At 45.6% G+C, this 27,614-nt stretch overlaps 1 protein-coding gene across 1 annotated transcript; it reads right to left on the bottom strand.

The window, feature by feature from the left end:
- Nucleotides 1-137: 137 nt before the first annotated feature.
- Nucleotides 138-26,629, bottom strand: mgaa (MAX dimerization protein MGA a). The gene is made up of 27 exons (XM_068737200.1): nt 26,521-26,629; nt 23,036-24,219; nt 18,906-20,712; nt 18,103-18,205; nt 17,113-17,223; nt 15,967-16,095; nt 15,681-15,803; nt 14,794-15,593; nt 14,336-14,615; nt 14,008-14,168; nt 12,409-12,501; nt 12,190-12,280; nt 11,155-11,486; nt 8,067-8,390; nt 7,627-7,870; nt 7,197-7,379; nt 6,487-6,750; nt 5,617-6,278; nt 5,022-5,141; nt 4,830-4,941; nt 4,331-4,488; nt 4,051-4,121; nt 3,789-3,900; nt 3,530-3,641; nt 2,885-3,304; nt 2,720-2,803; nt 138-2,259 (listed from the first exon to the last, which is right to left on the bottom strand). Exons 2-27 carry the CDS (start codon nt 24,142-24,144, stop codon nt 1,418-1,420), a joined length of 8,847 nt encoding a protein of 2,948 aa, XP_068593301.1. The 5' UTR covers nt 24,145-24,219; nt 26,521-26,629; the 3' UTR covers nt 138-1,417.
- Between the last annotated feature and the right edge of the window lie 985 nt (nt 26,630-27,614).

Here is a 27,614-nt window from a genome sequence, read left to right as displayed (position 1 = left end):
TGCAGGAGCCGGGGATTGAACCGCTGACCCTCTGATTGAAAGGCGGCCCTGCTCTCCACTTAGCCACGGTCACCCAAATGTAAGATTAAAACCATTCAGTCTGAATCTTGTTAAAAAAAATCAAATGTGAATCAGGAGTTTTAAACTTTATTTACAGAATATTAAGAGTTATGATGCGACAACATTTATTTACATCAGTCCTTTAACACGTACAAAAATACAAATTTAGGAAAAACAAAAAGAAGAAACTGTACAAACATGAAGACGAAGAGCAGCAGCTTCATCTGATCCGTTATGTCCTGTGAACACTGAGCAGGTCCAGCTGAGACCAGGTGAGTCCAGCTGAGTCCAGGACTGAACCTCACCCTGTTTAACATTCATATAATATTCATACAGCAGATTTCAGATGTTAATATTTATTATTTACTCTGAATATGAGCTGACTCCTTGTGTTTCTACTTCCTGTTTGAAAACTGAAATCAGTTAAAAGTGAATCCTTAAAATGACACACACACACACACACACACACACACACACACACACACACACACACACACACACACACACACACACACACACACACACACACACACACACACACACACACACACACACACACACGTAACATTGTGCAAATATTGTGGTTATTTAAGTCTAAATCTTTTCTTTGTTCTCAGTGATCCTGATTCTCAAAGTAAACTAAAATAAACAAATTAAAAGCAGCAGTTTAAAGGAAGGAGACAGACAGACAGACAGACAGACAGACTCTCACTACATCGACAGTTGTCCGATTCACATTGCTATAACCATTAAAAAAAAAGTGGACAAATTTCTTCCGGCAACAATCTTCCAATGAGACCAACGAGCAACTTACATGGCAACTGTTCCTCGTCAACTTTTCTCCTAAAAGTTGCACGTTGCTGCAGCGTCACCTGAAAGTTAAAAGAACAAAAATAAATAAAATCTGTGTTCGTCTGTAAACGACCAATGAAACGCTCTGAATCATCGCCACGGTTACAGCGGGGCTTCTGATTGGCCCTCAGGTGTTTCTGTTTTACTAGAAGAAAAGACAAACTGTCGCTGAAATGAAACAGAACTCTAACAGCCAATCAGAAAACAGTCTGCAGAGATCCATGAGGTCCTGTCTCTGCTGTGACATCACCAGTGATGTCAGCTGATCAGAGTGACGTCAGCTGATCAAAGTGACGTCAGCTGATCAAAGTGACGTCAGCTGATCAAAGTGACGTCAGCTGATCAGAGTGAAGTCAGCTGATCAGAGTGAAGTCAGCTGATCAAAGTGACGTCAGCTGATCAAAGTGACGTCAGCTGATCAAAGTGACGTCAGCTGATCAGAGTGAAGTCAGCTGATCAGAGTGACGTCAGCTGATCAAAGTGACGTCAGCTGATCAGAGTGATGTCAGCTGGGGGCGTTTCCTCTCAGTCCCAGAGGAACCAGCCTCGGCATTGGCCTCCAGGCCACGCCCCCCTCCCTCCTCCTCCCGCCTCTTCCTCCTTCGTCTTCTCCTCCTGCTGCTCCATCACTGCTGGGGGAGTCCGCCACCTTAGCCCCGCCCACCTTCATCTGAAGAAGAGGGGGTGGAGCCAGGGCATTAGCATTCTCGTTGGCGGGTCCGAGCTGCCTCCCGCTCCGCATCGTCTCCGTTAGGTCGTCAGAGTCCGAGTCCAGTTCCAGGAGCCAGGGGCTGTGGGCGTGTCCCTGCGCCGCATCTCCGCCCACCGCCACTTCCTCAGAGGAGGGGTTCTCCGATGACGAGGTGACGCTCTGCTGATTGAGAAAGACGATCTCGTTGAGGAGGGAGGTCAGACTCTCGTCCTCCCCCAGAGGCCCCCCCACTGCTACCTGACCATCAGCCCTCGGACCTGGTTCCCCCTGAGAGGAGGGTGGAGCCGGTGAAGAGGACTCAGGCTGGTCCTGGTCTTTGATCTGGTCTGAGGAGAAGTCAGAGCCAGCAGAGACCAGCAGGGACAGACTAGCTGGGAGCTGCTGCTGGGGAGGTGGAGGTATTATCTGTTGTAGTGGTTGTAGTATCTGTTGTGGTACTGGTAGTATTTTTTGCTGTGGTGGTGGTAGTATTTGTTGTGGTAGTTGAAGTATTCTTTGCGGGGGTTGTAGTATTTTTTGCTGTGGTGGTGGTGGTAGTATCTGTTGTGGTGCTTGTAGTATTTTTTGGGGTGCTTGTAGTATCTGTTGTGTACTTGATGGGTGAACCAGCTGCAGCAGGTTGTTGAAGTTTGCAGCTGTAAATAAAAAAAGATCAGCTGACGTCAGGACAGACGACTATTACCTGAAGAAGTTATTAACCAACTAACTACAGTAAAGTCAGTCAGGAAGTTAGTTTGTATGTTAGTTGGGTTAACCGTGAGGTTAGTTAGTTGGTTGGTTAGTAAGTTGTTACCTGTGAGGTTCGTAAGTTGGTTAGTTGAGTTACCTGTGAGGTTAGTTGAGTTACCTGTGAGGTTATTTAGTTGGTTGGTTAGTCAAGTTACCTGTCAGGTTAAATAGTTGAGTTACCTGTGAGGTTAGTTAGTTGAGTTACCTGTGAGGTTAGTTAGTTGAGTTACCTGTGAGGTTAGTGAGTTGGTCAGTTAGTTGAGTTACCTGTGAGGTTAGTTAGTTGGTCAGTTAGTTGAGTTACCTGTGAGGTTAGTTAGTTGGTCAGTTAGTTGAGTTACCTGTGAGGTGAGTTAGTTGAGTTACCTGTGAGGTTCGTGAAGGTTAAGGGGGCGGAGCTGATCTGCTGGTTGGTCAAATTGGGGAGGTTGAGGGTGACTGTGGTCATGCCTACAGACGGGAGAAGACATGTCTTACTACAAAATAAAAGCATATTGAGGCAGAGAACAGAGTGCTGTGATTGGTCAGTACCTGGTGAAGGAGACGCCATCAACGGGCTCATGGCCAGGAGTTGTTGCCCCGGCAATGCAGCACGGACCAGCGACAGAACCTCCCCCGGTAACAGAGCCTTAAAGGACGATGATGCAGCTGGAGTTCTACTGCGAGACAGGATGTTGGGGACCGTCTTCGGCCTGTCCCTCACCACTGATGCATTGTGGGATACACCAGGAGGAGCCAGGTGCAGGACACTCTGAGGCTGATGAACATGTTTGGCGGTGGGAGGAGCCTGTGGTCGCCGCTGCAGGCCAGAGGATGCTGGAGGATCTGTGGCCCCGCCCCTTGCTGCTGCTGGCAGCTGATTGGCTGTTCGGTGTCTCTCCTGCTTCTCCATCTCCCTCTGTTTGGTAGACTGGTGCTGCAGCTCCACAAGGATTCTCTGCTGACTTTTACCTGCAGCCACAAACACACGTTTATTAGAACTGCAGTAGTATTTTAAAATATTTCAATGTGTTTTAATACCACTGCAGTAGTATCTTATGTGTTATAAACTGCAGCTCCGTATTTACTCTGTTCCTAATAGAAAAGCATAAAACTATACTTCCTGCCTCTCTTTTTGTCAACAGTGTGATTGTTTGAATGAACTTTATTCGACTGTTTCAGCGTGTACGTCCTCACCTGATCGGAGGGAGATGTCTCTAATGAAAGCGTCTCTCTGCTGGTTCAGACAGATCTTCATACTCTTCAGTGTCGCCGACTCACTCCGTAAAGTCTGGATCTCCTGACGGGCCTGAAGCACGACGACTACAGTTACACTTCTGCATCGCTTCCATGATGCATGGGTTCACATGTAATCAGAGTGTAGTCTGACTGATCTATAAATATGAGCTTTAATAGAATATAGGAGTGAAGTGTAGAAGAGGTTTCTATCTGGTACCTGGTCCAGCAGGAGTCTCTTTGAGAAGCCTCTGGTCTTCATGACTGAACGTAGACCTCTGAAGGCCTTGGTGAGGCTCAAAGCTCCGACCAGCTTCTTCACCCTCAAACAGCTGTGCACAGAAAACAAACGATAGAAGTGATCTCAGCTGTTTGTATCGTTCTTAATCTGTACTTGTTGGTGTTTTCACCCACAAAAGAGAAGTATTTAATGTTCTTAAAGTGTCTGAATGATACGTGATGAACATAAACCAGGTTCTCACTCTGAGTCCACGTTCCGCATGATCCTCTTCAGCCTCCTCTGAGCCGCGTTCAGCCGCCCGCTCTCCTCCACCTGACGAGGGTTAACGTTAGGGTTAAGGTTTAGGTTAAGGTTTATCAAAACTATTAAAAACTCATTATCAAATGTCATCACATTTATGCATCAATACGTCTGTCTTAATAACACACTTATACAGGTCCATGTATTTCATAATGTGACTTTAGAAAACAGTTAAATAATTAGGTACAAATAACCAATAAATACAAGTCTGAGTTTCATACACTGGTCGCCGTGGTAACGACGGTCTCGTCAGACGAGTCCTCCGTCGGTTCGTCCGAGTCAATCGGGTCCTCCATCGGGTCTCTGCTTCCTGTCCGGCCTCCTGCTGACGGCTCAGCTGATCTCTCTGGAGACAGAAGACTTCGTCTGTCTTTGATCCCTTATTGATTCAGAACATCCTTAGGGTTAGGGTTATGTGTTTCAATGATTCGAGTGTTAAAGTGAAACGTTCACATAATAGAAACATCTCTCAGCTCTGAGCTCTAGTACACAAGAAACACTTTCTGTTCCACTGAAATGCAGCAAGGCTTTTAATTTGAAACAAACAGGAAGCGTTGAGTTTGTTTTAACGGTAAACAAGCTGAGATCAGAAAACAAAGTAGATATGATGAGATTTACTGAAGCTCAGCTGTTCTCTTCTCATGCGTTTAATACAAATCTAATGAAACAATCCTTTTCCTGCTGAGTGCGAGTCATTGATCAGATCTTCAGTGTCGGTACCTGATGATGGAGCGATGATGGTGAGGAACTCGTCCCTCCTCTTCTTCAGCCTCCTCTTCTTCTTCTCTAGATCTGAGTCGGTGGTCCTCAGCTGGTGGATCACCTGAACCGCCTGAAACACAACAACCGATAAGTGAGGACGGAGTCTGAGCCGTGAAGTCTGTGAGGAACCTGAACGTAAACGAGTAGAACCTTCTTCAGCGTGAAGACCTTCGACGTCTCTTCACTCAGACCGACTTCTCTCCTCAGACCTTTGAACAGCTGATGATGCTTCACCCGACGGCTCCTCTCCAACGCGTTGAGAAGGTGACGCTGCACACAAAGAAACAAGAACATCTGTAGAACAACTGTGGCACACAGAGAGAATATCTGTAGAACACAGAGAGAATATCTGTGAACACAGAGAGAATATCTGTAGAACACAGAGAGAACATCGGTAGAACAGAGAGAACATCTGTGAACACAGACAGAACATCTGTAGAACAGAGAACATCTGTAACACAGAGAGAACATCTGTAGAACAGAGAGAACATCTGTAACACAGAGAGAGCATCTGTAACAGAGCGAACATCTGTGAACACAGAGCGAACATCTGTAACAGAGAGAACATCTGTAACAGAGAGAACATCTGTAACACAGAGAGAACATCTGTAGAACAGAGAGAACATCTGTGAACACAGAGCGAACATCTGTAACACAGAGAGAACATCTGTGAACACAGAAAGAACATCTGTAGAACAGAGAGAACATCTGTAACACAGAGAACATCTGTTTATCTTCCTCTTACGTGGGTCTTGACGCTTGGGTGCTTCGTCTCTTCACTGTCCAACTCATCCCCAAAATCTGACGAGTTGTCTGTCTCGCTGCTCCGCCCCTCTGGCCCCTCCCCCTCTGGCCCCTCCCCCTCTGGCTCAGCCCCACCCCCCCTCTCCATGGCGTCGAGCTCCGCCTCGTCGTCCACACAGACGATGTCCAGATCCACCAGGTTGCTGGCCGGCTCTGGTGGGGGGACGGGTGAGGGTCTGGTTTCTACGGGGTTCTGGACTAAAACCCCAACGGGACCCGCCGGGGCCGGAGACACCGTAACCGTTTTGACCCCGAGCTCGGCCCCCCCACCTGTGGAGGGTTTGAGGGAGATGAGGCTCATCGGGGAGGCAGGAGGAGGAGACTGGAGCAGGGTGAGACTGGAGGAGGGTGAGACTGGAGGAGGGTGAGACTGGAGGAGGGTGAAGGAGCCGGGAGACGTCGCCTTGGAGGGAACTTTAGGACAAGTCACGATGATCGGGTCCCTGCTGGAGCCGGAGGGAAGGATCTTAAAGGTGCACGTCCTCGTCTGAGCCACCAAACCAGGGTGGAGAGGGGAGGTGAAGGAGGGGAGGATGGAGGTCACTGTGGTCGATGGTGGAGTTTGGGTACCAACTGGAGTCTGAAGGGATGCAGCAGAAAGGACTGAGGGGGAGGAGTCACAGAGGGGAGGAGGAGAGAGAGAAGGAGGGAGGAGAAAGGAGATCGTTAAACATTAAATTAAAAAAACCTTAAACCTTAAAAAGTGAATCTTGCAGAGTGGTCGGTTCTAAACCTTGCAGAGTGGTCGGTTCTAAACCTTGCAGAGTGGTCGGTCCTAAACCTTGCAGAGTGGTCGGTCCCGTAGACTCACCTCTCTGGACAGACGGGTTCGGGTTGACTGATCTCAGATGGCTGATGGGAACCAGTTGGACCAGTTTTCCGTCTGGTCTGCGGTAGTACTGGACGCCTGACTTTGACTGGACTGGCTGCAGGACCATCGTCTGACTGGTGGAGGAGGTGGGGGGAGGAGGCAGAGGAAGTTTTCCGGGAGGAGTCGGGACCTGAAGCATCAAAAGCTGGGAGCCTTTAGGAGCCGGATTTACAGGTGAGGCCACAGAGCTGCTCACCTGAGAGTCTGAAACACACCAGACCGGCAGAAACTTGTATTCATTGGTTCATGGTTCTCAACCTGAGGGTCACGACCCATAAAGGAGTCACAACATAGATGCTATTGCACAGAGCAATTACATACAAAGTCAGTGCAAAGACGAGGAATCACAAAATTCACGCCATTTGCGTCTTTGTAAATCACGTGACGTTGTGTTGTAAAATGGCTTCAGCGTTAAGATTGTCCTGTAGTCACTGACGTGGAATCATCTACATTCATCCGTCTGTGTGGAAAATAAAAACTTATAAATATTTGTTCTTTGTTGCAAAGACCGACAACAATAACATCACTGTTGCAACTGAGGACAAGAGATACTATTCTCCACCAATAATACTCGTTAAGCTCTGTAATTATTCAAAATAATAATATCTGTGACGATGATTTTGTCCCAGGAAGCTGATCTTCACTATTACCTGAAATGGGGGCGGAGCTAACAGGAGCCGCAGGTACCACTCTGATCTGACTGGCCCCTCCCTTTAGACCCGGGTACACCTTCACCGTGACCACCTGGGTCCCCGGCCCCTTAGGTGCTTCACCTGCATACCGATAAAAGGAGGCGGCTGATTGGTCGACCTTCACTGCTGCAGGCTGAAGCACTGCAACACACAGACGTTAACGTTGTTAAAAGAAAGAGTTTGTGTCTTTGTTACAGTTTAACACCAACAACCTCCACAATGGACATTTTACTGACAAAGTCTACATGCACAAAAATAGACTATAACTAACCGGCTTTGGACATGGACAAGCTAGTAAGCTAGCTGGCTAACTAGCTGGCTCTGGAGTGTCTGAAAACACCCACTGAATGGCAGATGAAGGTTGTAAAATAAAGAGCTAAATGTTTACCTGTGGGGGGGGTTGGGAGGGTGAGCTTTGTGACCGACGGCTGAGATCTGGGTGGGGGGGTGAGAACCATGGAGGAGGCGATCGGGGGGGTCGGTTCTTGTTTAGAGGACGATGAAGAGGAACCTTGGTGCTTCCTGTTGGACCCCACCCGGCCGGTCAGATATGCTGCCAGCCGGTTGGCCGGATGGAGTGCCCCCATCTTCCCCAGCTGGATCTTAGCCAGAGGATAAAGCTTTCCGTTCACCTGGAAAACAGAAAAGAAAACTAGTAGCACATGTGAGATAAAGTAGAATATCACAGATCAAAGATTCATCATCTATTCAACATCCTGACGACTAATGTTCTTAACCAAACACTCTTTAAAGAAAGAGAATCTGAAACAGTCTAAAAGTCTAAATGATGTTCGTTGGGCTTCGTCATGAATATTCATGAACTCTTACCTGCACCAGGTGGTCTGTTCCTCCCGGCTGCTTCCTATTGGCTGAGAGGAAACCGGCGGGAGAGACTCCTGTGAGGAACGGCAGCGCCATGCTGACCATCATCTTCCTCTTCGATACCTTCTTCATCTCCTTCTCTGAGGATCCCTGCTCCTCCTCCTCCTCCTCCTCCTCCTCATCATCATCCTCGATGTCACCTTCCTCCACCTCTCGCTGCCAGTCTTCAGGAGGCGCCTCCTCTTCCTCCTCCTCCTCCTCCTCCTCCTCCACCTCCCGCTGCCAATCTTCAGGAGGCTCCGCCTCCACGACCACCTGTTTCAGGGGTTCCTGTTCAAAGACACAGGGCGCGTTCAAAAACACCTCCAAAAGTCTGTGAACAAGCCCGCTCACTCCTCCTGTCCTCGTCTCCAACAGTGACTCCTGGCTGACAGCCGGAAAGCAGTGCATTGTGGGAAATGTTGGCTGACTACATGTTTGAGGCTTTTCATGGAGAAAACATTCACACTCTGTTCACATAAATCATAAATGAATATAGAGACAAGTTCTGAGGATCCTCAACCATTAAACAAAGACTGATCCTCTCCTGACATTCTGTTCACTTCATTCTATTTTCATCATTTCATCATCATTTAAACACATTGTAGTTTATAGTTATAATATAGAAAACAAACAGCAGCCTGAAAAAAGATTCTTCTGAAGTCAAAAACCTGAACAACAGAAAATCCATCGCAAGCAAATTACTGTCTGCACGTGTGTGTGTGTGTGTGTCTGTGTGTGTGTGTGTGTGTGTGTGTCCTTGCGGTGACAGAGTGGCTTCATGCCGCGAGAGCTAACTCTCTCTCCTCTGTCCTGATTCTCCTGGACTTGTCTGCGGCGTTTGACACTGTGAACCATCAGATCCTCCTCTCCACCCCCAAGGGGATGGGCGTCTCAGGCTCTGCACTCTCCCTGTTTGCATCCTGGACGACGACGACACACCACCTCAAGCTTTTTCTTGTTTCTGTACTTTGGCTCTGAATTATGCTCTGCTTCATGCTCTTAGATGCTTGTTTAAAGGAAATGTACTTATGACTTCTGGTGACTAGTAGTTCTTTTGATTACCAATGTTGATCCACTTGTTGTAAGTCGCTTTGGATAAAAGTGTCTGCTAAATGACTGTAATGTAATGTAATGTAATGTATGTATGTATGTATGTATGTATGTATGTATGTATGTATGTATATAAGTTGTGGTCAAAAGTTTACATACACTTGTAAAGAACATAATGTCATGGCTCTCTTGAGTTTCCAGTTATTTCTATAACTCTGATTTTTCTCTAATAGAGTGATTGGAACAGATACTTCTTTGTCACAAAAAACATTCATGAAGTTTGGTTCTTTCGTGACTTTATTATGGGTTAACAGAAAAAGTGATCAAATCTGCTGGGTCAAAAATATACATACAGCAGTGCTAATATTTGGTTACATGTCCCTTGGCCATTTTCACTTCAATTAGGCTCTTTTGGTAGCCATCCACAAGCTTCTGGCAAGCTTCTCGTTGAATCTTTGACCACTCCTCTTGACAGAATTGGTGCAGTTCAGTTAAATTTGATGGCTTTCTGACATGGACTTGTTTCTTCAGCATTGTCCACATGTTCTCAATGGGATTTAAGTCAGGACTTTGGGAAGGCCATTCTAAAACCCTAATTCTAGCCTGATTTAGCCATTCCATTACCACTTTTGGTGTGTGTTTGGGGTCATTGTCCTGTTGGAACACCCAACTGCGCCCAAGACCCAACCTTCGGGCTGATGATTTTAGGTTATCTTGAAGAATTTGAAGGTAATCCTTTTTCTTCATTTTCCCATTTACTCTCTGTAAAGCACCAGTTCCATTGGCAGCAAAACAGCCCCACAGCATAATACTACCACCACCGTGCTTGACGGTAGGCATGGTGTTCTTGGGGTTAAAGGCCTCACCTTTTCTCCTCCAAACATATTGCTGGGCATTGTGGCCAAACAGCTTGATTTTTGTTTCGTCTGACCACAGAACTTTCCTCCAGAAGGTCTTATCTTTGTCCACGTGATCAGCAGCAAACTTCAGTCGAGCCTTAAGGTGCCGCTTTTGGAGCAAGGGCTTCCTTCTTGCACGGCAGCCTCTCAGTACATGGAGATGCAAAACACGCTTGACTGTGGACACTGACACCTGTGTTCCAGCAGCTTCTAATTCTTGGCAGATCTGCTTTTTGGTGGTTCTCGGTTGACTCTTCACCCTCCTGACCAATTTTCTCTCAGCAGCAGGTGATAGCTTGCGTTTTCTTCCTGATCGTGGCAGTGACAAAACAGTGCCATGCACTTTATACTTACAAACAATTGTTTGCACTGTTGCTCTTGGGACCTGCAGCTGCTTTGAAATGGCTCCAAGTGACTTTCCTGACTTGTTCAAGTCAATGATTCGCTTTTTCAGATCCATGCTGAGCTCCTTTGACTTTCCCATTGTAGCGTTTGTCGGCGTTTGTATCCAATGAGCCCTATTTAAATGGCCTCAGAGAAGTCACCAGCTGTAGTCACTCATAATCACTCACAAGAAGTTAAGAGGCCATGCTATGAAGCTCATTTCATTGACACAACTTTCTAAGTCACCAAAATTGCTAATTCATGTTGCTGTATGTATATTTTTGACCCAGCAGATTTTGTCACTTTTTCTGTTAACCCATAATAAAGTCATGAAAGAACCAAACTTCATGAATGTTTTTTGTGACAAAGAAGTATCTGTTCCAATCACTCTATCAGAGAAAAATCAGAGTTGTAGAAATAACTGGAAACTCAAGAGAGCCATGACATTATGTTCTTTACAAGTGTATGTAAACTTTTGACCACAACTGTATGTATGTATGTATGTATGTATGTATGTATGTATGTATGTATGTATGTATGTATGTATATACATATTTTTTAAAAAACACACACACACACACACACACACACACACACACACACACACACACACACACACACACACACACACATATATATGTTTTAAAATAAAATTCTGTCCACACCACCTTCGTTTTACAAAATAAAGAAATCAGATAAGGAATGATTATCAGACCGACCTGCTGTGGTTTAGTCTCCCTCCGTTTCCTGTGTCTCTCTGGTCTCTCTGGTCTCTCCCGCTCCAGTTTGGGTCTGGAGATGTGCATCCTGTAGTGGATGCAGCAGTCGTTGTCTCCGGCCTCCTCGGTCCGGCTGATAGGACTGACCAGATAGTCTCTGATCCAGAAGGGTCGGTCCAGCCGGTTCTGAGCCATCGCCTCACAGAGCGTCTTCAGCACCAGGTTTCGGTCCCCGTCGCCCGCCCACTTACACTCCGCAACGATGGTCAGACGCTTCGACGGCTTCGGCTCCGACGGAGAAGGTGGCCGGTCGGGCTGAACCGGATCGCCTGCTGAAAGAAAGAAAACAAAAAAACCTGAATCAGTTAGACCAGGATTCCTGCAGCGAAGGAGGACTCAGGATCAGGGTCACAAATGGAACTTTTAGATTCCTGATCAGGTTTTCTTGCCGCCAATCATTGATGATCCATGTTGGCAGATACCGATACCAATACCCCAATACCCCAATACCCAAATACCCCACCAATTCAGTTGTTCTGTTTCATCAGCTGGTCTACAAGCATCCAGACTATCATGTCAACCGATCTGAAGTCTGTGAATGTTTTACTGTTTTATCTATAGTATTGAAATAAAAGATTGTATTTTTATTGATTCATTCTGTTTCATGAAGTATAATAATGTTCTTAGAGCTTGTGTTATGAAGTCAAACATCATAATTCATCTCTAATATCTATTTTATATTCATGTGAAAACATCTCCTTCAAACTACTGGATTTATTCAAGTTCATCACCAAAACTACATTTTACAGATTACATGTGAACACATCACGATAACGGTATAATTTCACTGAGCAGAGCCTGAAGGCATCATGATGTAACTGAACCTCCTTAGTTAGCCGTTAGCGGTGCTGCTAACGTTAGTAGCTCTGATTGCTTGTTTACAGTGTAACATTATCAGAGATCAGTGGGGGGGGGGGGGGGGGGGGCAGTACGGACCACGGATCAATAACGGTCCGGTGGTTTAAATGAACCCACCTGCTGGAGGACTGCAGGGTTTGGTCTTTGTCTCCTTTTGTCTTGAACGCTTCAGCCGAACATCTTTAGGCTTCGCGTCTTTAGATGTCTCCTGGAGGACAAATATCAGTCAGTTCACATTCTAAAGATCAGCAATCATCTGTCAGAAAACACTTTCATCTGTAAACCTCTCCTCCAATCACAGAGCTTGTCTCGTTAGAGGTCTAATTGTAAACTTACCTGATTATCTAAACTCTCGTTCTGATTCTTCCTCGTTCGTCTCCTCTTCTTCCTCACTTCATAAACTCTGACTCTGGCACAGCTGCTGTCGTCCTGGAGACAATCACAGGGACATTATGTATGTATGTATGTATGTATGTATGTATGTATGTATGTATGTATGTATGTATGTGTATATATATATATACACATACATGTATGTATGTATGTATGTATGTATGTATGTATGTATGTATGTATATATATATATATATATATATATATATATATATATATACATACATACACATACATACACACACACTTTATAAATAATACTTTATAAATAGTACTTTACACATAATACTTTTTATAGCAGAACTTTTATTTCTCAGTAAACTATGAAAGAAATTGTTTCACTACTTGACTTCATTGATATTCATTTATTGACATTGATATGAAGTTGTTTTCGTTCTTAGAATAAGAGTAAATGTCTCTCTCCTATCTCTGATCCTGCTACTGATCTTCTCCTCTCCACCCTTACTTCTTCTTTGGACAAACTCTGTCGCTGCGTGTTTGGCTGACATCTGGAAGTGGATGACGACGCACCACCTGAAGATCAACCTGGACAGAACTGAGCTACTGTTCCTCCTGGTGAAGGGTTGCCTGCACCGGGACCTGTCTATCACCATTGATGATACCGTGGTGACACCAACTCGGACTGAGAGGAACCTGGTGTGACCCTAATGACCAACTGTCATTCTCAGCAAACATTTGATCCGTTACAAGCTCCTGCAGATTCCTGCTCTACAACATCAGGAGGATTCGTCCCTTCCTGACTGACGAGACGGCGCAGGTTCTCATCCAGGCTCTTGTCATCTCCCGCCTGGACTACTGACACTCTCTACTCGCCGGAGTCCCGGCGTCGGCCATCAGACCTCTGGAGCTTGTCCAGAAAGCTGCAGCTCACCTGGTGTTCAATCGCCCCAAGTTCTCCCACACAACTTCCTTTCTCCGTTCTCTACACTGGCTCCCTGTAAGAGCTCATCCAGTTTAAGACTCTGGTGCTAGAATACAGGGCAGTGAAAGGAACAGCTCCTTCCTATCTCCAGACCATGGTCAAGACCCACACCCCCGTCAGACCACTTCTCTCTGCTGCCTCAGGGCGATCGACCCGGTCACGTCTGTTTCCTGTTCTGGTTCCTCAATGGTGGAATGAACTCCTCACTGACGTCAGGACAGCAGAGTCGCTGCTCATCTCTCATCAGGCTGAAAGCCCACCTCTTCAGGAAGTGCTACCCTCAGCCTTCCACTTATTGTATTCATACTAGCTTGTTGCACTTATTGCTTTTGTTTGTTTCACTGTACTTTGGGTCTGAGTTATGCTCTGCTTCATGCTCTTAGATGCTTGTTTAAAGGAAAAGTACGTATGACTTCTGGTGACTAGTAGTTCTCTTGAATACACTTATTGTAAGTCGCTTTGGATAAAATCTGCTAAATGACTGTAATGTGATGTGATCAGAAAATTTCAAAGATAAACCAAATAAAAGTAATCTGTGTATCAAACGTTGGAGCTGTTGTTAAATATATTATAAATATGTATCTATAATAAAGACTCACAGTTCTTACAGAGGGGCGGGACAGCGCTGCTGGTTCAGGGACGTGGACCGGCTCTGGTTCAGGGACGTGGACCGGCTCTGGATCTGAGTCTCCACCGCCCCTCCTCCACAGAGTCCGGACCCGCTCGGCAGGCTGGGAAACGCTGTCCGCCTCCTTCAGGACTACAAGTTCAACACAACAGTAAGGAAGGAAGGGTTTTAATAATTATTATTATTATTATTATTATTATTAGTAGTAGTAGTAGTAGTAGTAGTAGTAGTAGTAGTAGTAGTAACAACCATTAGTTAGTCTTCAGTCAACCAAAACTCACATCAACACAAAGCCTTACCGTAGGCCATCTTCATCCTCCTCCTCCTCCTCTTCCTCCTCTTGGTACGTCCAGGCTGGGGGGAGCTGGAGTCGGATACGTCCAGGTTCTTGAGGAGGACCACCTTCTGTTTGAGGCAGCTGCAGCCAAACATGCAGTCAGGCCGGCCGCAGTGGCTGATCCTGGAGCAGTGGGACAGACTGGAGCAGACGCAGCCCAGTCTGCAGGACTCATTCAGGCAGGGGGGGGCTTGTCTCTGGACCAGCTGGATGGGGGCGGTGGGGTTCTCTCTGACGAAGCCCTGAGGAGGAACCAAAAGGAGTCAGAGGAGTCAGAGGGACCAGAGGAGCCAGAAGAACCAGAGGAGTCGGAGGGAGTCAGAGCAGTAGTGATGTTCCTCTGACTCCCCTGATTCCTCTGTCACTTAAAGTTTAGAAAAGGGTTTAGTAGATATCGTGTTTCTATCTGTGATCTCTTACCTTCAGAGTGAAGAGTGATGTCAGAGCGATGGCGGCCCTCTCCTCCGTGATGCTGGTCCGGGGTCGGCCCTCCCACAACACCCCGTCCTCCAGATCCTTCTGTCTCAGCAGACCCCGGGTCATCACAGGCCTGCTGTCCTTCTCGCTCTGCTGAACTGTCCCCAGCTCAGAGTCCGACTCCAGTGGAGCCATGTCCTGTGAGACGCCGGGCGGGGAGGCCGAGGGCTTGGGGGGGCTGAGGGTCTGGGACGAGGTCTTGGGTTTAAACTTCCTCCTCCTCTTGGGTGGAGCAGATGGAGTTAGCGGTTCTGTGGGGTCAAATTGGACTTTCAGCTGGTGTCTCTTTGATCTATGAGGTTCGGTGACAGCGTATGTGTTCTCCGATGGGGGGGGCGCCGGGATCTGGACTGACGGTTGTTTAGGGACCAGGTTTGATTCAGCTGGACCCAGACTGAGTGCAGGTGCTGGAGCTGGTTCTGTTCTGGGTTTAGGACCCCTCTGCCTCCTGAATGTTTTGGTCTCTCTGTGGGTTAGTTTGGGTCTCTTGGAGGGGGGGATGAATCCAGATATGAGGTCTGAGGTGGGGGAGCTGGCGGTCTGCTTCTTCAGTACGCTGTCCAGGGTCCGGACGTAGCTGGTGCTCTTGGTGGGCAGCTCGTAGACTAAAGGCTCCACCACCGGCTGAGTGAAGCTGGCGGCTCGCTGGTCGATTAGCTTCCCTTCGTTCTCCAGATACTCGTCCAACATGTCGCTGCAGAACGCGGACAGGTTCTTCTTTGGCAGATCTGAACTGGGACCAGCTGCAGGACGAAGGACACAAGGAATCATCGTTTGCATCGTCCAGTTAAGTTTTCTTGATGAATCATTTAATTGTTTTCAAAGCTCACCTTCAGTGTTGGCTGGTGTCGCCGTGGACGCAGCCTCTGATGGAGTGAACTTCTCTCTCCATCCTTTAATCTGAGTCACATCTGTCGTTTTTCCTGTTCGTGACACAAACGCTGCAGAAACACCTGGAGACAAAACAGGAAGTTCAAACCACCGATTCTGGGTGTGTGGTTCATGACATCATCAAATCTAAACTCTCAGGAGCATTTATGTAAAAAAGACCCTGAAGAAGTCGAGCCGTCTATAAAAGGCAGGACCTCCATCTCTGGTCGGTATGAGGGTAGTGACCTTGAGGGGGGGGCAGCTCCGGGGGCAGCGGCTCCAGAGAGACTCCAGGAGGAGGGAGGGGCAGGCGGACTCCAAGGTACTGAAGGTCTATGGCCAGAGTCGGATCCAGCAGGTTCATCTTCAGACCAACTGAAGACAGAGGAAAACAGTGGCTCATCTTTGTATTTCTAATTGAATCCACATTAAATAAGACCATTGACAGACTATAAAGGAGCGTGGAGAGACCAGTGTTGAGTTAGAGGGGAAACCTTTTGTTTGAGTAACTCCAGTAAAGTTATTATTTACATTTAAAGTTACTGTGAAAACAATATGTTTTTACAAGACAGAGCTAAACTGGACTACTGGCAGTTGTTTGGTGATTTTACTGAACTCTCTGTGACAGAAATGCTAAAGGAGCTACGCTAATCCAAAGCTAGCTGGTGAGATAGCCACTGTTAGCATTAGCTACAGCCAAAGCTAACTGTATTCACTTTTTCTTCCTCAGCTGTTAGCTGTAGTATAAAAATGTGAAGATATTGATGAACCACCGTCTTGATGATTGAGTTTGTTAAACCATATAAACAAGGCAGTTTGATTAAACCAATCAGAACGAGTCTTTTGACGTTTTGGTAAGTTTAACTAAAAGTAACAAGTGTTACAACAAATTTACAATATCTAAAATAAACATTATTATGAGGATGATTTTTTTTTTAAACCAAACAACCTGTAGGATCACTTTTGTGATGCTACATTTTGCTTTTGTTCTCTCTAAATATTGTCCAACTTCTTAGTATTATATAGATACTTTTCACCAGAATTTCAAGATAAAGTTGTAATAATTATGGTAATAATAATGTAGAATGATAGTAGCGACGTGGCAACAAGGGCAACTACCAGAGGGGACTGTGAGAGAGAGAGAGAGAGATATATATCGATATAGATAGATAGATAGATAGATAGATAGATAGATAGATAGACACACACACACACACACAGTATATATACACACATATATAAATATACACAAACATATATGCTACTTTTGTAAAAACCTGCCCAAAGACAACAGTTGAACAAAGTCTGTCACATTCACGTTGAGGTGGCAACTGTCAGTGTTAAATAATTCAATAACCTCTTATTTTGAAATGTTTCTCTAAGTCGACATACCTTCCTGCAGAACAGGATGGATCACCTGTCCGTGTCTCATCTGCTTCAAGTCTTTCAGAAGAATCTTCTCAGAGGCAGTTGTCGTCTCCTCCAAGCCCTCTGCCGTCTCTACTGAAGATTAAAAACAACATCAGAATATCCACTCTTCTTTTCACCAATGTTCACAGAGCACCTTTGAATCAGAGTGGTTACAACCCACTGCCATGTAACCACAATGTCTCAAGTTTGATTCTGTCCTCCGGACCTTTGTTTCATGTCATACCTCTCTTTCCCACATTCATACACTGTCCTCTGTCAAATAAAGGAGAAGTTTAGTTCCTGTTAGCTGGCAGTTTGTTTATAATTAAAGATAGCTTTGTGTTAGCATCTAGTTCCTTTTAATTAGCTTCTAGGTCCTGTTATGAGTTAGCTATGATATACTGTTAGTTAGCTATGATATCCTGTTAGATAGCTATGATATCATGTTAGCTATGATATCCTGTTAGCTATGATATCCTGTTAGTTAGCTATGATATCCTGTTAGTTAGCTATGATATCCTGTTAGCTATGATATCCTGTTAGTTAGCTATGATATCCTGTTAGTTAGCTGTGATATCCTGTTAGCTATGATATCCTGTTAGTTAGCATCTAGTTCCTGTCAGTTAGCTTCTAGGTCCTGTTAAGAGTTAGCTGTGATATCCTGTTAGTTAGCTGTGATATCCTGTTAATTAGCTTTGATATCCTGTTAGCTTCAAGGTCTTGAATTGGGGACTAGCTCGTTAGCTGACAAAATATAACATCAGACAGACTTGAAGTTGTGGAAAGATGCTTTTTCTTCTCTGGTGGACTGTTTCCAGTCTAAGTTAAGCTAAGATAGGCTAAACACGTCCTGGACCGATGTCTGTATTGGACACAAAGAATTAAACTGATATGAATCTCCTTATTTGACTATTTAATATGTAGATATTAAATCCATTCATGAACATAGAATGACCACTTCTGTACTGTTACCGTTCTCAGGTGTGACAGCTGTTTGCTGGAGGTAACCTTCAGTCGTCTGAGGCTGTGAGGCCGTTCCATCAGATGAGTCCGCAACGTGAAGTCTAAGGGCCTCCTGAAATGTGAGTTGGGTTTTTAATTTTCAGTATGTATATTGAGTTAGACATTATATCATCACCAATACTATTAGTCTAAAGTTATACTAGTGTCACCTTGAGGCTGAGTAGAGAGGAAGTGACCATATCTGGACTGAGGAGGATTGACGTAGAGACCTGTCAATCACCGTGTAGCCCCGCCCTAAAGCATCCCCTGCTTTATGGTCTGTTTGACTCTAAATGGACCATAATTTACTAAATGAACATCATGCTGTATTGAAGAAGACTTGAAACTAGAGATTGAGACCATAAACTCATGTTTACAATGTTTACTGAGGGAATAAATCAAGAGAGAAGTAGAGTCATTTTAGACTAGACTTCTATACAACCAGAGGAGTCGCCCCCTGGTGGACATTAGAGAGAACCGGGGATCGCCTGGTTTGAACATGCTGAATTTGGTCCGTCTCTGAAGCTGGTGCTCGCTCTCCTCCCAGTGAAGTCTTCTACCAGCGGTGAAATTAATTACACTCAGTGCATCATGCCACATCTCTATTCTCCAAACTACTGTAGTCATGTCTGCCGACACTGCGTCGAGGCTTCCGTCATACATAAGCGGGGGTGGTTTCATCTCAGCAGTGGGTGGAGTTAGGCTCAGACCTGGGGGTGGAGTTACACTTTATTGCACCACATGGAAACAGATTGTATTTTATTTGGTCCTACCTTTGATGTGAATGAGATAAATAACTGCTCCTCCACCTCCTCCAGGTTAGGCTGCATTTTAGTGTAGGTGGAGGCATCCATCTTCTTCTCCTCTTTATCTGCAAGCTTTTGCCGCCGGGACTTCTTTTGCCTGCAGGGTTTGGTGGCTGGGATTGGTGGCACCTCCTGAGAAGGCTCCTGTGCATTTGCTTCTACTGTACTCGGAGGTGGGCAGGAAACAGCCACCGCCTCCGTGTTTGAAAAGTCCACCCCCATCCCAAGGTCATCGTTGGTGGAGAAAAAGTGCACGAGGTCAGCGATTGAAGGCGTGGGGGACAATCCGTCTCCATCTAACGAAGAAAAGGTTGGAGACAGCGTCATCTGGAGCGCAAGGGGGGACAGTTCTGCAGGGAAGGGCAGCGGCTGTTCGTTGTCTTGAAATGATGGATCAGGATCAGGGGGAGGTGTGGAGGTAGAGGTGTCAAGAGACTGTGGTTCAGAGTGGGACAGAGTCTGGAGAGGCAACAAAGGTGACGTAACAGACGCTAAAGGAAGAGTCTGTGGTGCGGGCTGAAATGTTGTGAATGAACAGTCTACGTACGGCTCAGGCGGAGGTAACACTGTATGCCATTTGAACACAGATGCTGCAGAGTCTTCACTGTGCTGTAACTCGTCAGGAGATACTGCTTTCGGAGTTGATTCAGAAGGAGTGGGGTCGAGCTCTAGAGCCAACGAGACGGGCAGGGAAGGTAACGGCTCAGGAGAGCTGGCGGGAGACAAAGGCTCAAAGCCAAACGAGGAACACTCTGGGTCCGGTAGCAAAGAATCAGATTTTGGTGAGTCCGAAGGTAGTGTGGAGTTCGGAGCAGGTAACACTGTGTCAAGCGGGGGTGACGGAATGGGAGACGTGGCAAGAGAAGAGGGAATGGTGGATAAAGATGTGCCAAGGACACAAAATGACTGATCTGAGTTGGGTAACACTGGTGTACCATCTGGTACCGCCAGCTCTGGGCCTCTGCTTTCAGCAACTGAATCAGAAGTCAAGAAATCACCAGGTCTTAGTCCCTTTGGGTCGGTAGTGGCAACAGTATCTGGACATGATGGACTGGAAGGCTTATGGGCGGTTTCATCTGCTGGTCCGGTAACATTCAAAACTACTTCATCTGGATGAAGATGTGCCGCAGTTTGCCCAGAGGTGTTGGATTCTGTGAGATCACCAGTGAGGTCTTTCAAGGGTCCAGTTGCTTTGCTTCCCTGATCAGAACGTGGACATTCAGCAGCTGTAGCAGAACTCTGTGAATCAGACCGACACTCAGATGGGAGTGCCGGTGGAGGAGAGTCCAGCTTGCTCTTGGCCAGTTTAGATTTTGACGAATGCTGCTTCAGAAACAGAGCGAGGGCTGGCAGAGGCAGAGGCCGTTTATGCTGCTTTGCCTTCACCTTCACCTCTGATGGAGCTTCGGGTTTACTTTGATGGTCTGAGTCCACAGAGGAGTTCTGGGACCCTGCTGGACCGGCAACATCACCGACCTCAAAACAATCTGTCCTAACATTGTCTTTGGAGTTCAGTGAATTCAAAGGGTCCTTATCCTCCCCAACTTTCCTCTTTGTAACAACAGTTTCCCCTTTCTTTGCAGGGGATGTTTTGGCAGAAACGCTCTCTCTCCTGGGATCATCTTGTCCGTTGCTTTTCAAAGCTAAGGTTTTAGAGTTGCTTTGCTCGGTTCTGTTATTGATGCCCAGCTGGTCCAGGTTGCATCTATGCAGTGAGACATGAGCCTCCCGAATGAGTTCAGAAAATAACTTCTGTGCTGGATGTGAATTGTTGCTAAAGGAAATCAGACGAATAAAAACATCACATTAGTGTCATCACAATTATTGATTGACAAAATAAAAACCACATTAGCCAATCAAAGCCAAGCTTAATGCCTCTGACTAATGTTTGGTGGAACAGGTAAGGAACAGGTCTCGTGGAAACTCAAACTTCAAACCCATGCAACAGTGAAGGTTCAACTTTGTGCAAATGTCTTCCAAGTTGCTGTAGCAACAACCAATCACGTTTGTTTTTATTGCCTGGGGAAACAGGAGTTAGCAGCTGAGTTTATAGCTCCAACTTAACTATGTAAAATCACTTAAACCTCTTTTTAGGGTCCTGTGGGGGGGGGTGCGGAGAAAGTTTAGCGTTCAGCGTGAATAAGAATGCACTTATAAATAATGAATATAATGATGTCGCATACTGGTTAAACTGCAGAGCCTGGGCTACAAATTCATGTAAGCCGTTTGTATACACTCTAAACAACTCAATAACTAACTAAAGTTATTACCAAATATCAAAATCCATATAGCTTCCACCTACGCCACCCACTCGCCACATTTATGGCTCTAGCTCTGTAGCTCAAAACAACGGCAACAACCTAAGGATTATGGACATATGAGTCTTATTCCGCTACAACAAACCATCACCGAGTTATGAGCAAAACAACACCAGCAACACAAACCGCAATATTGATTATTATCAAAGAAGGAACATTACTTTTGTCACTTTGTCACAAATCGGATTTTACGTTTCACGGTGGACGGCACTTTTTGGATTCTGATTGGCTAACAGTGCTGTCAATCTTAGCCCTCATGGGGTAAATCAATTCCATTGGCTCTAATGCGTTGAAAGAGGTGTCAAGACCAAAATCGACCAATGGGGGGCTGATATACAGCCATGGACAGAGGAGGGGGGCTGGAATCTGAAAAATATTTGAATGAACTGAGACACTCAGAGAGGGCTCACAGAGGATTCTGGCCTTCAAATAAAGCCAAAACTGCTGTATTTGGATGTATTGAACACCATTAGTGTATATACAAGTGAAATATACAGTTTGGTACATGAGAAAATTAAAGTGGGACACATTTGGCAAAATGTGTAAATGTGCACATTTTGGAGACCTTGCCTGAAATCTCTGTACTAAAACCTCTCTAATTTTGTTCTGCTTCACTTTATCAAAGTCAGACTTTGCAGAGAGACTGTTCACATATTGTGCTATGATCTGGGAGACGTTTAAACCTGCAGCTACATCATTCCTAAGAAATAATTATTGTTAAAGTGCTTTTTTTTTGGCGAATCTGAACATTTTCAATTTGTGCTGTGTGCCATCTTCATTTACTCTTAACCAGTAACATATATACTGATATTTACACATCTGAAAAAATCTCACAAGTATTCCCTTTATTATAACACCAAAAGTATTAAAATACAGCTTGTAGTTGCAGAAATATACTCATTTTAGTATGGCTATGCAATTATTGAGCAGAGGCCTAAAAATGACCGTGGCTAAGTGGAGAGCAGGGCCGTCTTTCAATCTGAGGGTCTGCGGTTCGATCCCCAGCTCCTTCCTAGTCTCATGTCAATGTGTCCTTGAGCAAGACACTTAACCCCAAAATTGCTCCCGTAGTTGCGTCTACGGTGTGTAGATAGATACTGAATTGTAAGTCGCTTTGGATAAAAGCGTCTGCTAAATGGCTGTAATGTAATGTAATGTAATGTAAATAGGGCCAGGGCTCAAGAGCCAATGAGGAAGAAGCTGATCCTCTTGGTGGATGGCTTTTCCATTCAATATGATGTAACTTCCAAGCTACCGGGACTTAAAAACAATGTGCGGAAAGACTTTGTCTGGCAAAAGAACTAAAAAACACTAAACACACCTGTAAACTGCAGGTTGTAGGTGAGACAGGGCGTTCGTATGGATATGCAAAGAAACCATTATAGTGCAAAGTTGTATCTTATGGATAGTTCTAAGTCATAACTGTTAACGCTACGGTGCAGAAAGAGGACAGAGTTACTATGGATATATGAGATACACTGTTCTTCATAGCACCCTTCATCTCACTAATCTAGACTAGTGAAGGTTGTTTCCTGACTTAATCCAACAGGTCAGGTGATGTTGACATGCAGACCATCTATCGAGAGACATACTGAATCATCTTGAGAGGGAAAGACACAAACTAGTGCAAAGACAAGAAACAATACTTATGTTCACAAATATGGCCACATACTTTTAAACATTGGTCTTCAATCTTGTACTTTCTTGCAAACGTGACATTTGGTACAAAGAATTTGAAAGAAGAGAATGCCATCTTCATTGTCAAAGCTGAACTCTTACCACGAACTTTCCCCAGAAACTTTGGCAGCTGATTGATCTTCGGTTGCAGTGGAATTGTTCTGGGGGTCACCTGACACCGAAAGCTTTGAGTCCACGGCTTTGGAGCTTCTAGGTTTATGGTTTGCAAGCAAAGACTTCAAGCTCTTCTTCACAGGCTGTTGCTTGTTGGCCGTCATGTCTCCGTCTTTGCGAGAGTCTTTGCCAGAGATCAATTTCAGCTTCAGGCCACAGGAACCGGAGCCCTCCTCCTTCAGTCCTTTAGCAAACGGGTTGTAGTCAACTTTGAGCTGAGAGAACCTTGAGTTCTGGTAAGCAGTGACTGCCATGAACTCCGTCTGGTGGAAAGTGAATGTGACAACACTGGGACCATTTAGCGTTATGTCTTTTGCAACTTTGTCAGTTTGGACCACGTGCAGTTGAGGCAAATAGCGGTGCATCGGATGCAGGACGGCGTTCCCCTCTTGATCCGAGATGCTGTTTGTGAGCTTCAGTTTGTAAAAGGACACTGGATTTTGCATCCAGTGTTGACCCGTTGATGGTGACTCTGGATGAGCGAATGGTTGACTCTTTACGTGACACTCTGCCTTTTCAGCAACTTGCCAGCTCTTGCCGGTCCACTTGTATCGACTGTTGTCCAATGGCTGAATGTCCATGAACAAAAAGTACTTCCTAGACGGCTGCAAGCCGGATATGCGAAAGCGGCAGTAAGGGAACATCCTGCTTCCCTGTTTTGTCAGAATCATCTCTGTTTTGCATCTGAAAAACTCGTTCCACATGCTGTTGTTGTCCAGCGTCACTTTGATGCCTTGGCAGATGCTGTCAGGTGACAGGTTGTCTAACTGAGGGTTTGAACTGGCGGGATGTTTCCCAGCAGGAAGTCCATCAGAAGTCCTGATGGGTTCTTTTGATGGGTACCTGTTGGGTTTACCCATCATGTCTGCCTCTTCTTTGGTTACACAGGTGTTTTGTTCCATCCCGCCTTCGCTCGCCTTCCCTGGTTTGGGGACAACGAAGCGTGCAGGTGGATGATCGGCAGCAGGTGCGGCTGCAGGGCTGGTTGCCCCGTCCTGATGGAACACCATTCCTTTCTGCTTCTTCTTAGAAGCCATGAACAGGCTCCGGACATCTAAAGGGCAGGAGGATCCCGCTTTTTGAACATCGGTACGACGGTTCACCACAGCATCCTAAAACACACAAATGATAGATTTCATCAATTTAACATTGTGCATCATTAAAGAGGAAAAACTGATTCAAGGCCAAGATGTCAAAGTGCTCATCCTGCTGGTCTTTTTCCTGCATTTGATGGATAATCTCAAAGTCCTTCAGCATAGAGCGACAGGAGGCCATAGTCATATTATAGGGTTGTGTTATCAACATCACCTGGTTGGTATCCTGTGTTTGTCCCTCGGTTTAGTTGAATATATACCAAAGAAGGATTTGTATGTTCACTACACCAAAGCTACAAACTGACTCCTCCGAAGCTGGAGAGATTCCTCATGAAGACATCAAGACCTGTGTTTGGTCGGCTTGTGTTTTCTACAAGTCAGTGAAGGCAACATGAAGCAAGTGGAAGAAAAACATTTAGAAAATGAAATCATGTTTGAACACTGAAGACTTCACAAACTGACTGCATGGATATATTCTTCTACTTAATGATGAAAGGGAACCTTTCCATCATTAGCAAACACTAAATGTTTGAGGAGTAGCTTGTGACTAAAATGAGAATAGCTGGTCCACCTTACTTTAGGGTGAAGACACAGGAGTTGTATCCTCTATTCTCCGACAAACAGCCCAAAATGTACTCGCACTGCTTCTCAGCTATAACGTTACAGAAAACACGCTCGCTCGGTCTGGAGACCACACACTCGCTAACGTTACGCCGCACACAGCGAATACCGACGGTACCGACACATCAGTGAGCTGAACAGAGATGACACGAGTGTTGGTGGTGACGGACTGGCAAATAAATAAAATCATAGTTTGAACTACTACACGATAAGGTGACGTGTAGCGCGGCTCTACTGTTGAGAGATTATTTAAAGTCAGTGTGACGCCCTAGTGGACACATTTATTCAATGCGGCTTTAAAATATATTCTGCTAATTGTTGCACAAAACACATTCAGTTTTATCTTCTTCATTAAAATCCCACGTAGTCAAAGCAACAGCGAACGTACGAACAAGTACCGTGTTTATATCACAGACTGTAAATATCATCACCCGCTGGTTTGTGGACTCGCTTTGAAGCCTCAAGTCCAGCATTTTGGCCGTCGCCGTCTTGTTGATTTGCTACCAGAAAGGGGGTGGTGCTAAGTACAACTGAACGACCAATAACAAATAACTTTGACGAAGTAAAAACACACTGAAAGGGTTACAATTGTGAAACGAAAACATAAACAACGCTGTGGTAGAGACCTGTCAATCACCGTGTAGCCCACCCCTAAAGCATACCCTGCTTTTACATCATGCTGTATTGAAGAAGACTGTAAACTAGAGATTGAGACCATAAACTCATGTTTACAATGTTTACTGAGGGAATAAATCAAGAGAGAAGTAGAGTCATTTTAGACTAGACTTCTATACAACCAGAGGAGTCGCCCCCTGGTGGACACTAGAGAGAAAGCAGCTTTAACACTTGAAGCTTTGGCTTCTCTTCCTCACTGTTACTGGCTGACATGTTCCTTCATAACCATCAACACAAACACATTGTGGTTAATCAGCCTCATGCAGAAAACACCTGGTTACCTGCTCAGTGATGAACCATCATGTCCATTTTAAATACTCTTCATTGTTTATTGTAAGTAGCATCAGTCCAGACATCAGCTACTGGAACAAGTTACTATTAACCATCAATAACACGTTTAAATTCTTCTGATTCTGATTCTCTTACCAACGACACGCAAACTCAACCAAACTCCACTGATATTAGAGCTACTGTGAAGAAAGATACAACACAAACATCTGGACTGCTAAACATCTGGACTGTTAAACTGTGGATGCGTCAGTCTGCAGCTAGCTAGCAGCATAGCATTAGGTCTGCAGCTAGCTAGCAGCATAGCATTAGGTCTGCAGCTAGCTAGCAGCATAGCATTAGTTCTGCAGCTAGCTAGCAGCATAGCATTAGGTCTGCAGCTAGCTAGCAGCATAGCATTAGGTCTGCAGCTAGCTAGCAGCATAGCATTAGTTCTGCAGCTAGCTAGCAGCATAGCATTAGGTCTGCAGCTAGCTAGCAGAATAGCATTAGGTCTGCAGCTAGCTAGCAGCATAGCATTAGGTCTGCAGCTAGCTAGCAGCATAGCATTAGGTCTGCAGCTAGCTAGCAGCATAGCATTAGGTCTGCAGCTAGCTAGCAGCATAGCATTAAGTCTGCAGCTAGCTAGCAGCATAGCATCAGTAATGGCTGCCCCCCATGTAACAGTAAACCTCCCGGTCCGGTCTCGTGCGGACCCACTACGACCGTGTGCTCCGTTTACGGCACACATATTACCTTCTGCGTGTCGAAGACATCGAGTGTCTCGACGATGGAACGTTAATCCGATCGTTACTGTCTGTTTTCCATCGTAAAAGCCCCGGTCAGCATCGTGGTGGCTCTTTTCTAACTGAGGGGGGGGGGGGGGTCTTTGCTCTGAAACGTCATCGTCTTCGTCGCTACTGCGCAGACTCGGACGCCATCTTTGATGCCACCACCTGGGTTTAAAAACTTGGCCCGGAGGATTTGTGGTCCCGTTATTTACGGTATCTTCTGTCCGGTAGATCGGGCTCTACCGTTAGTGAAATATTTAAACTAACCCGGATGAGGAGGACAGACGCCATGACAGTCTGACAGAATAGTTACCTCCAGTTTGAGTGGAACTGGGACGTTATTGAACGTAAACCGGGTCAGATGGAGCTAATAACGGTTATCTAGTGATCGATCAGGTTGATCGGAAGATCAGGAGGTTTAACTGGAACACAGTTGGTAGTTTAATGGTTAACCGTGTTTGTCGTAATTGGTGGCGGAATTAAATGTGTTTTAAACCAGTTGAGCTTCAGAGCTTCGTGAGACCGGGTCACGTATTTCACTGCTTGTTTTTACCGCGATACGACCCCTCCGGGGAGACCCCGTTAATGTCGGTTAATGTCCGTTAATCTCGTAATAAACCAGAATGAGGGACGTGGTGCGTTTGTGTGATTTTAGTGTGAAACACTAGTCCTCAGAGAGACCCTGAACATACCTCCTTTAACGGACAAAGAGCCGCCGCCATGTTGTTTAACGGATCTCGTGTTATTGAATGGACGGTTAGTACAGTGACGTCATCTAACTACCAATAGCTCGTTACGGACGTTATTACGTCGTAAGACTCTGATTTACGGCTGGAGTGTAACGCCGTAAACGTAGCAGCGTGTATGTGATCGATGACGTGTAACTGTTCCTAATAACGCTTAAAATCTCCACATTGTTTAAATGTAACGTTAGGCTGCGAGTGTGCGGCAATGGGGCGTGGAATACGGCGCATGCGCAATGGGGGAGGACTGATGGAATTTGTTGTTTCATTATTTATGTGAAGACGAAGGTAAACAAACAGCCAGAGCTAACATTGT

The sequence above is a fragment of the Cebidichthys violaceus genome, unplaced genomic scaffold (genome assembly GCF_023349555.1).
Source record: "Cebidichthys violaceus isolate CVI_PGR_0920_01 unplaced genomic scaffold, fCebVio1.0.p SCAF_77, whole genome shotgun sequence".
Classification (NCBI taxonomy): domain Eukaryota; kingdom Metazoa; phylum Chordata; class Actinopteri; order Perciformes; family Stichaeidae; genus Cebidichthys; species Cebidichthys violaceus.
The sequence above is the reverse complement of the archived record's forward strand: the minus strand, read 5'-3'. Positions and strand labels throughout refer to the sequence as shown.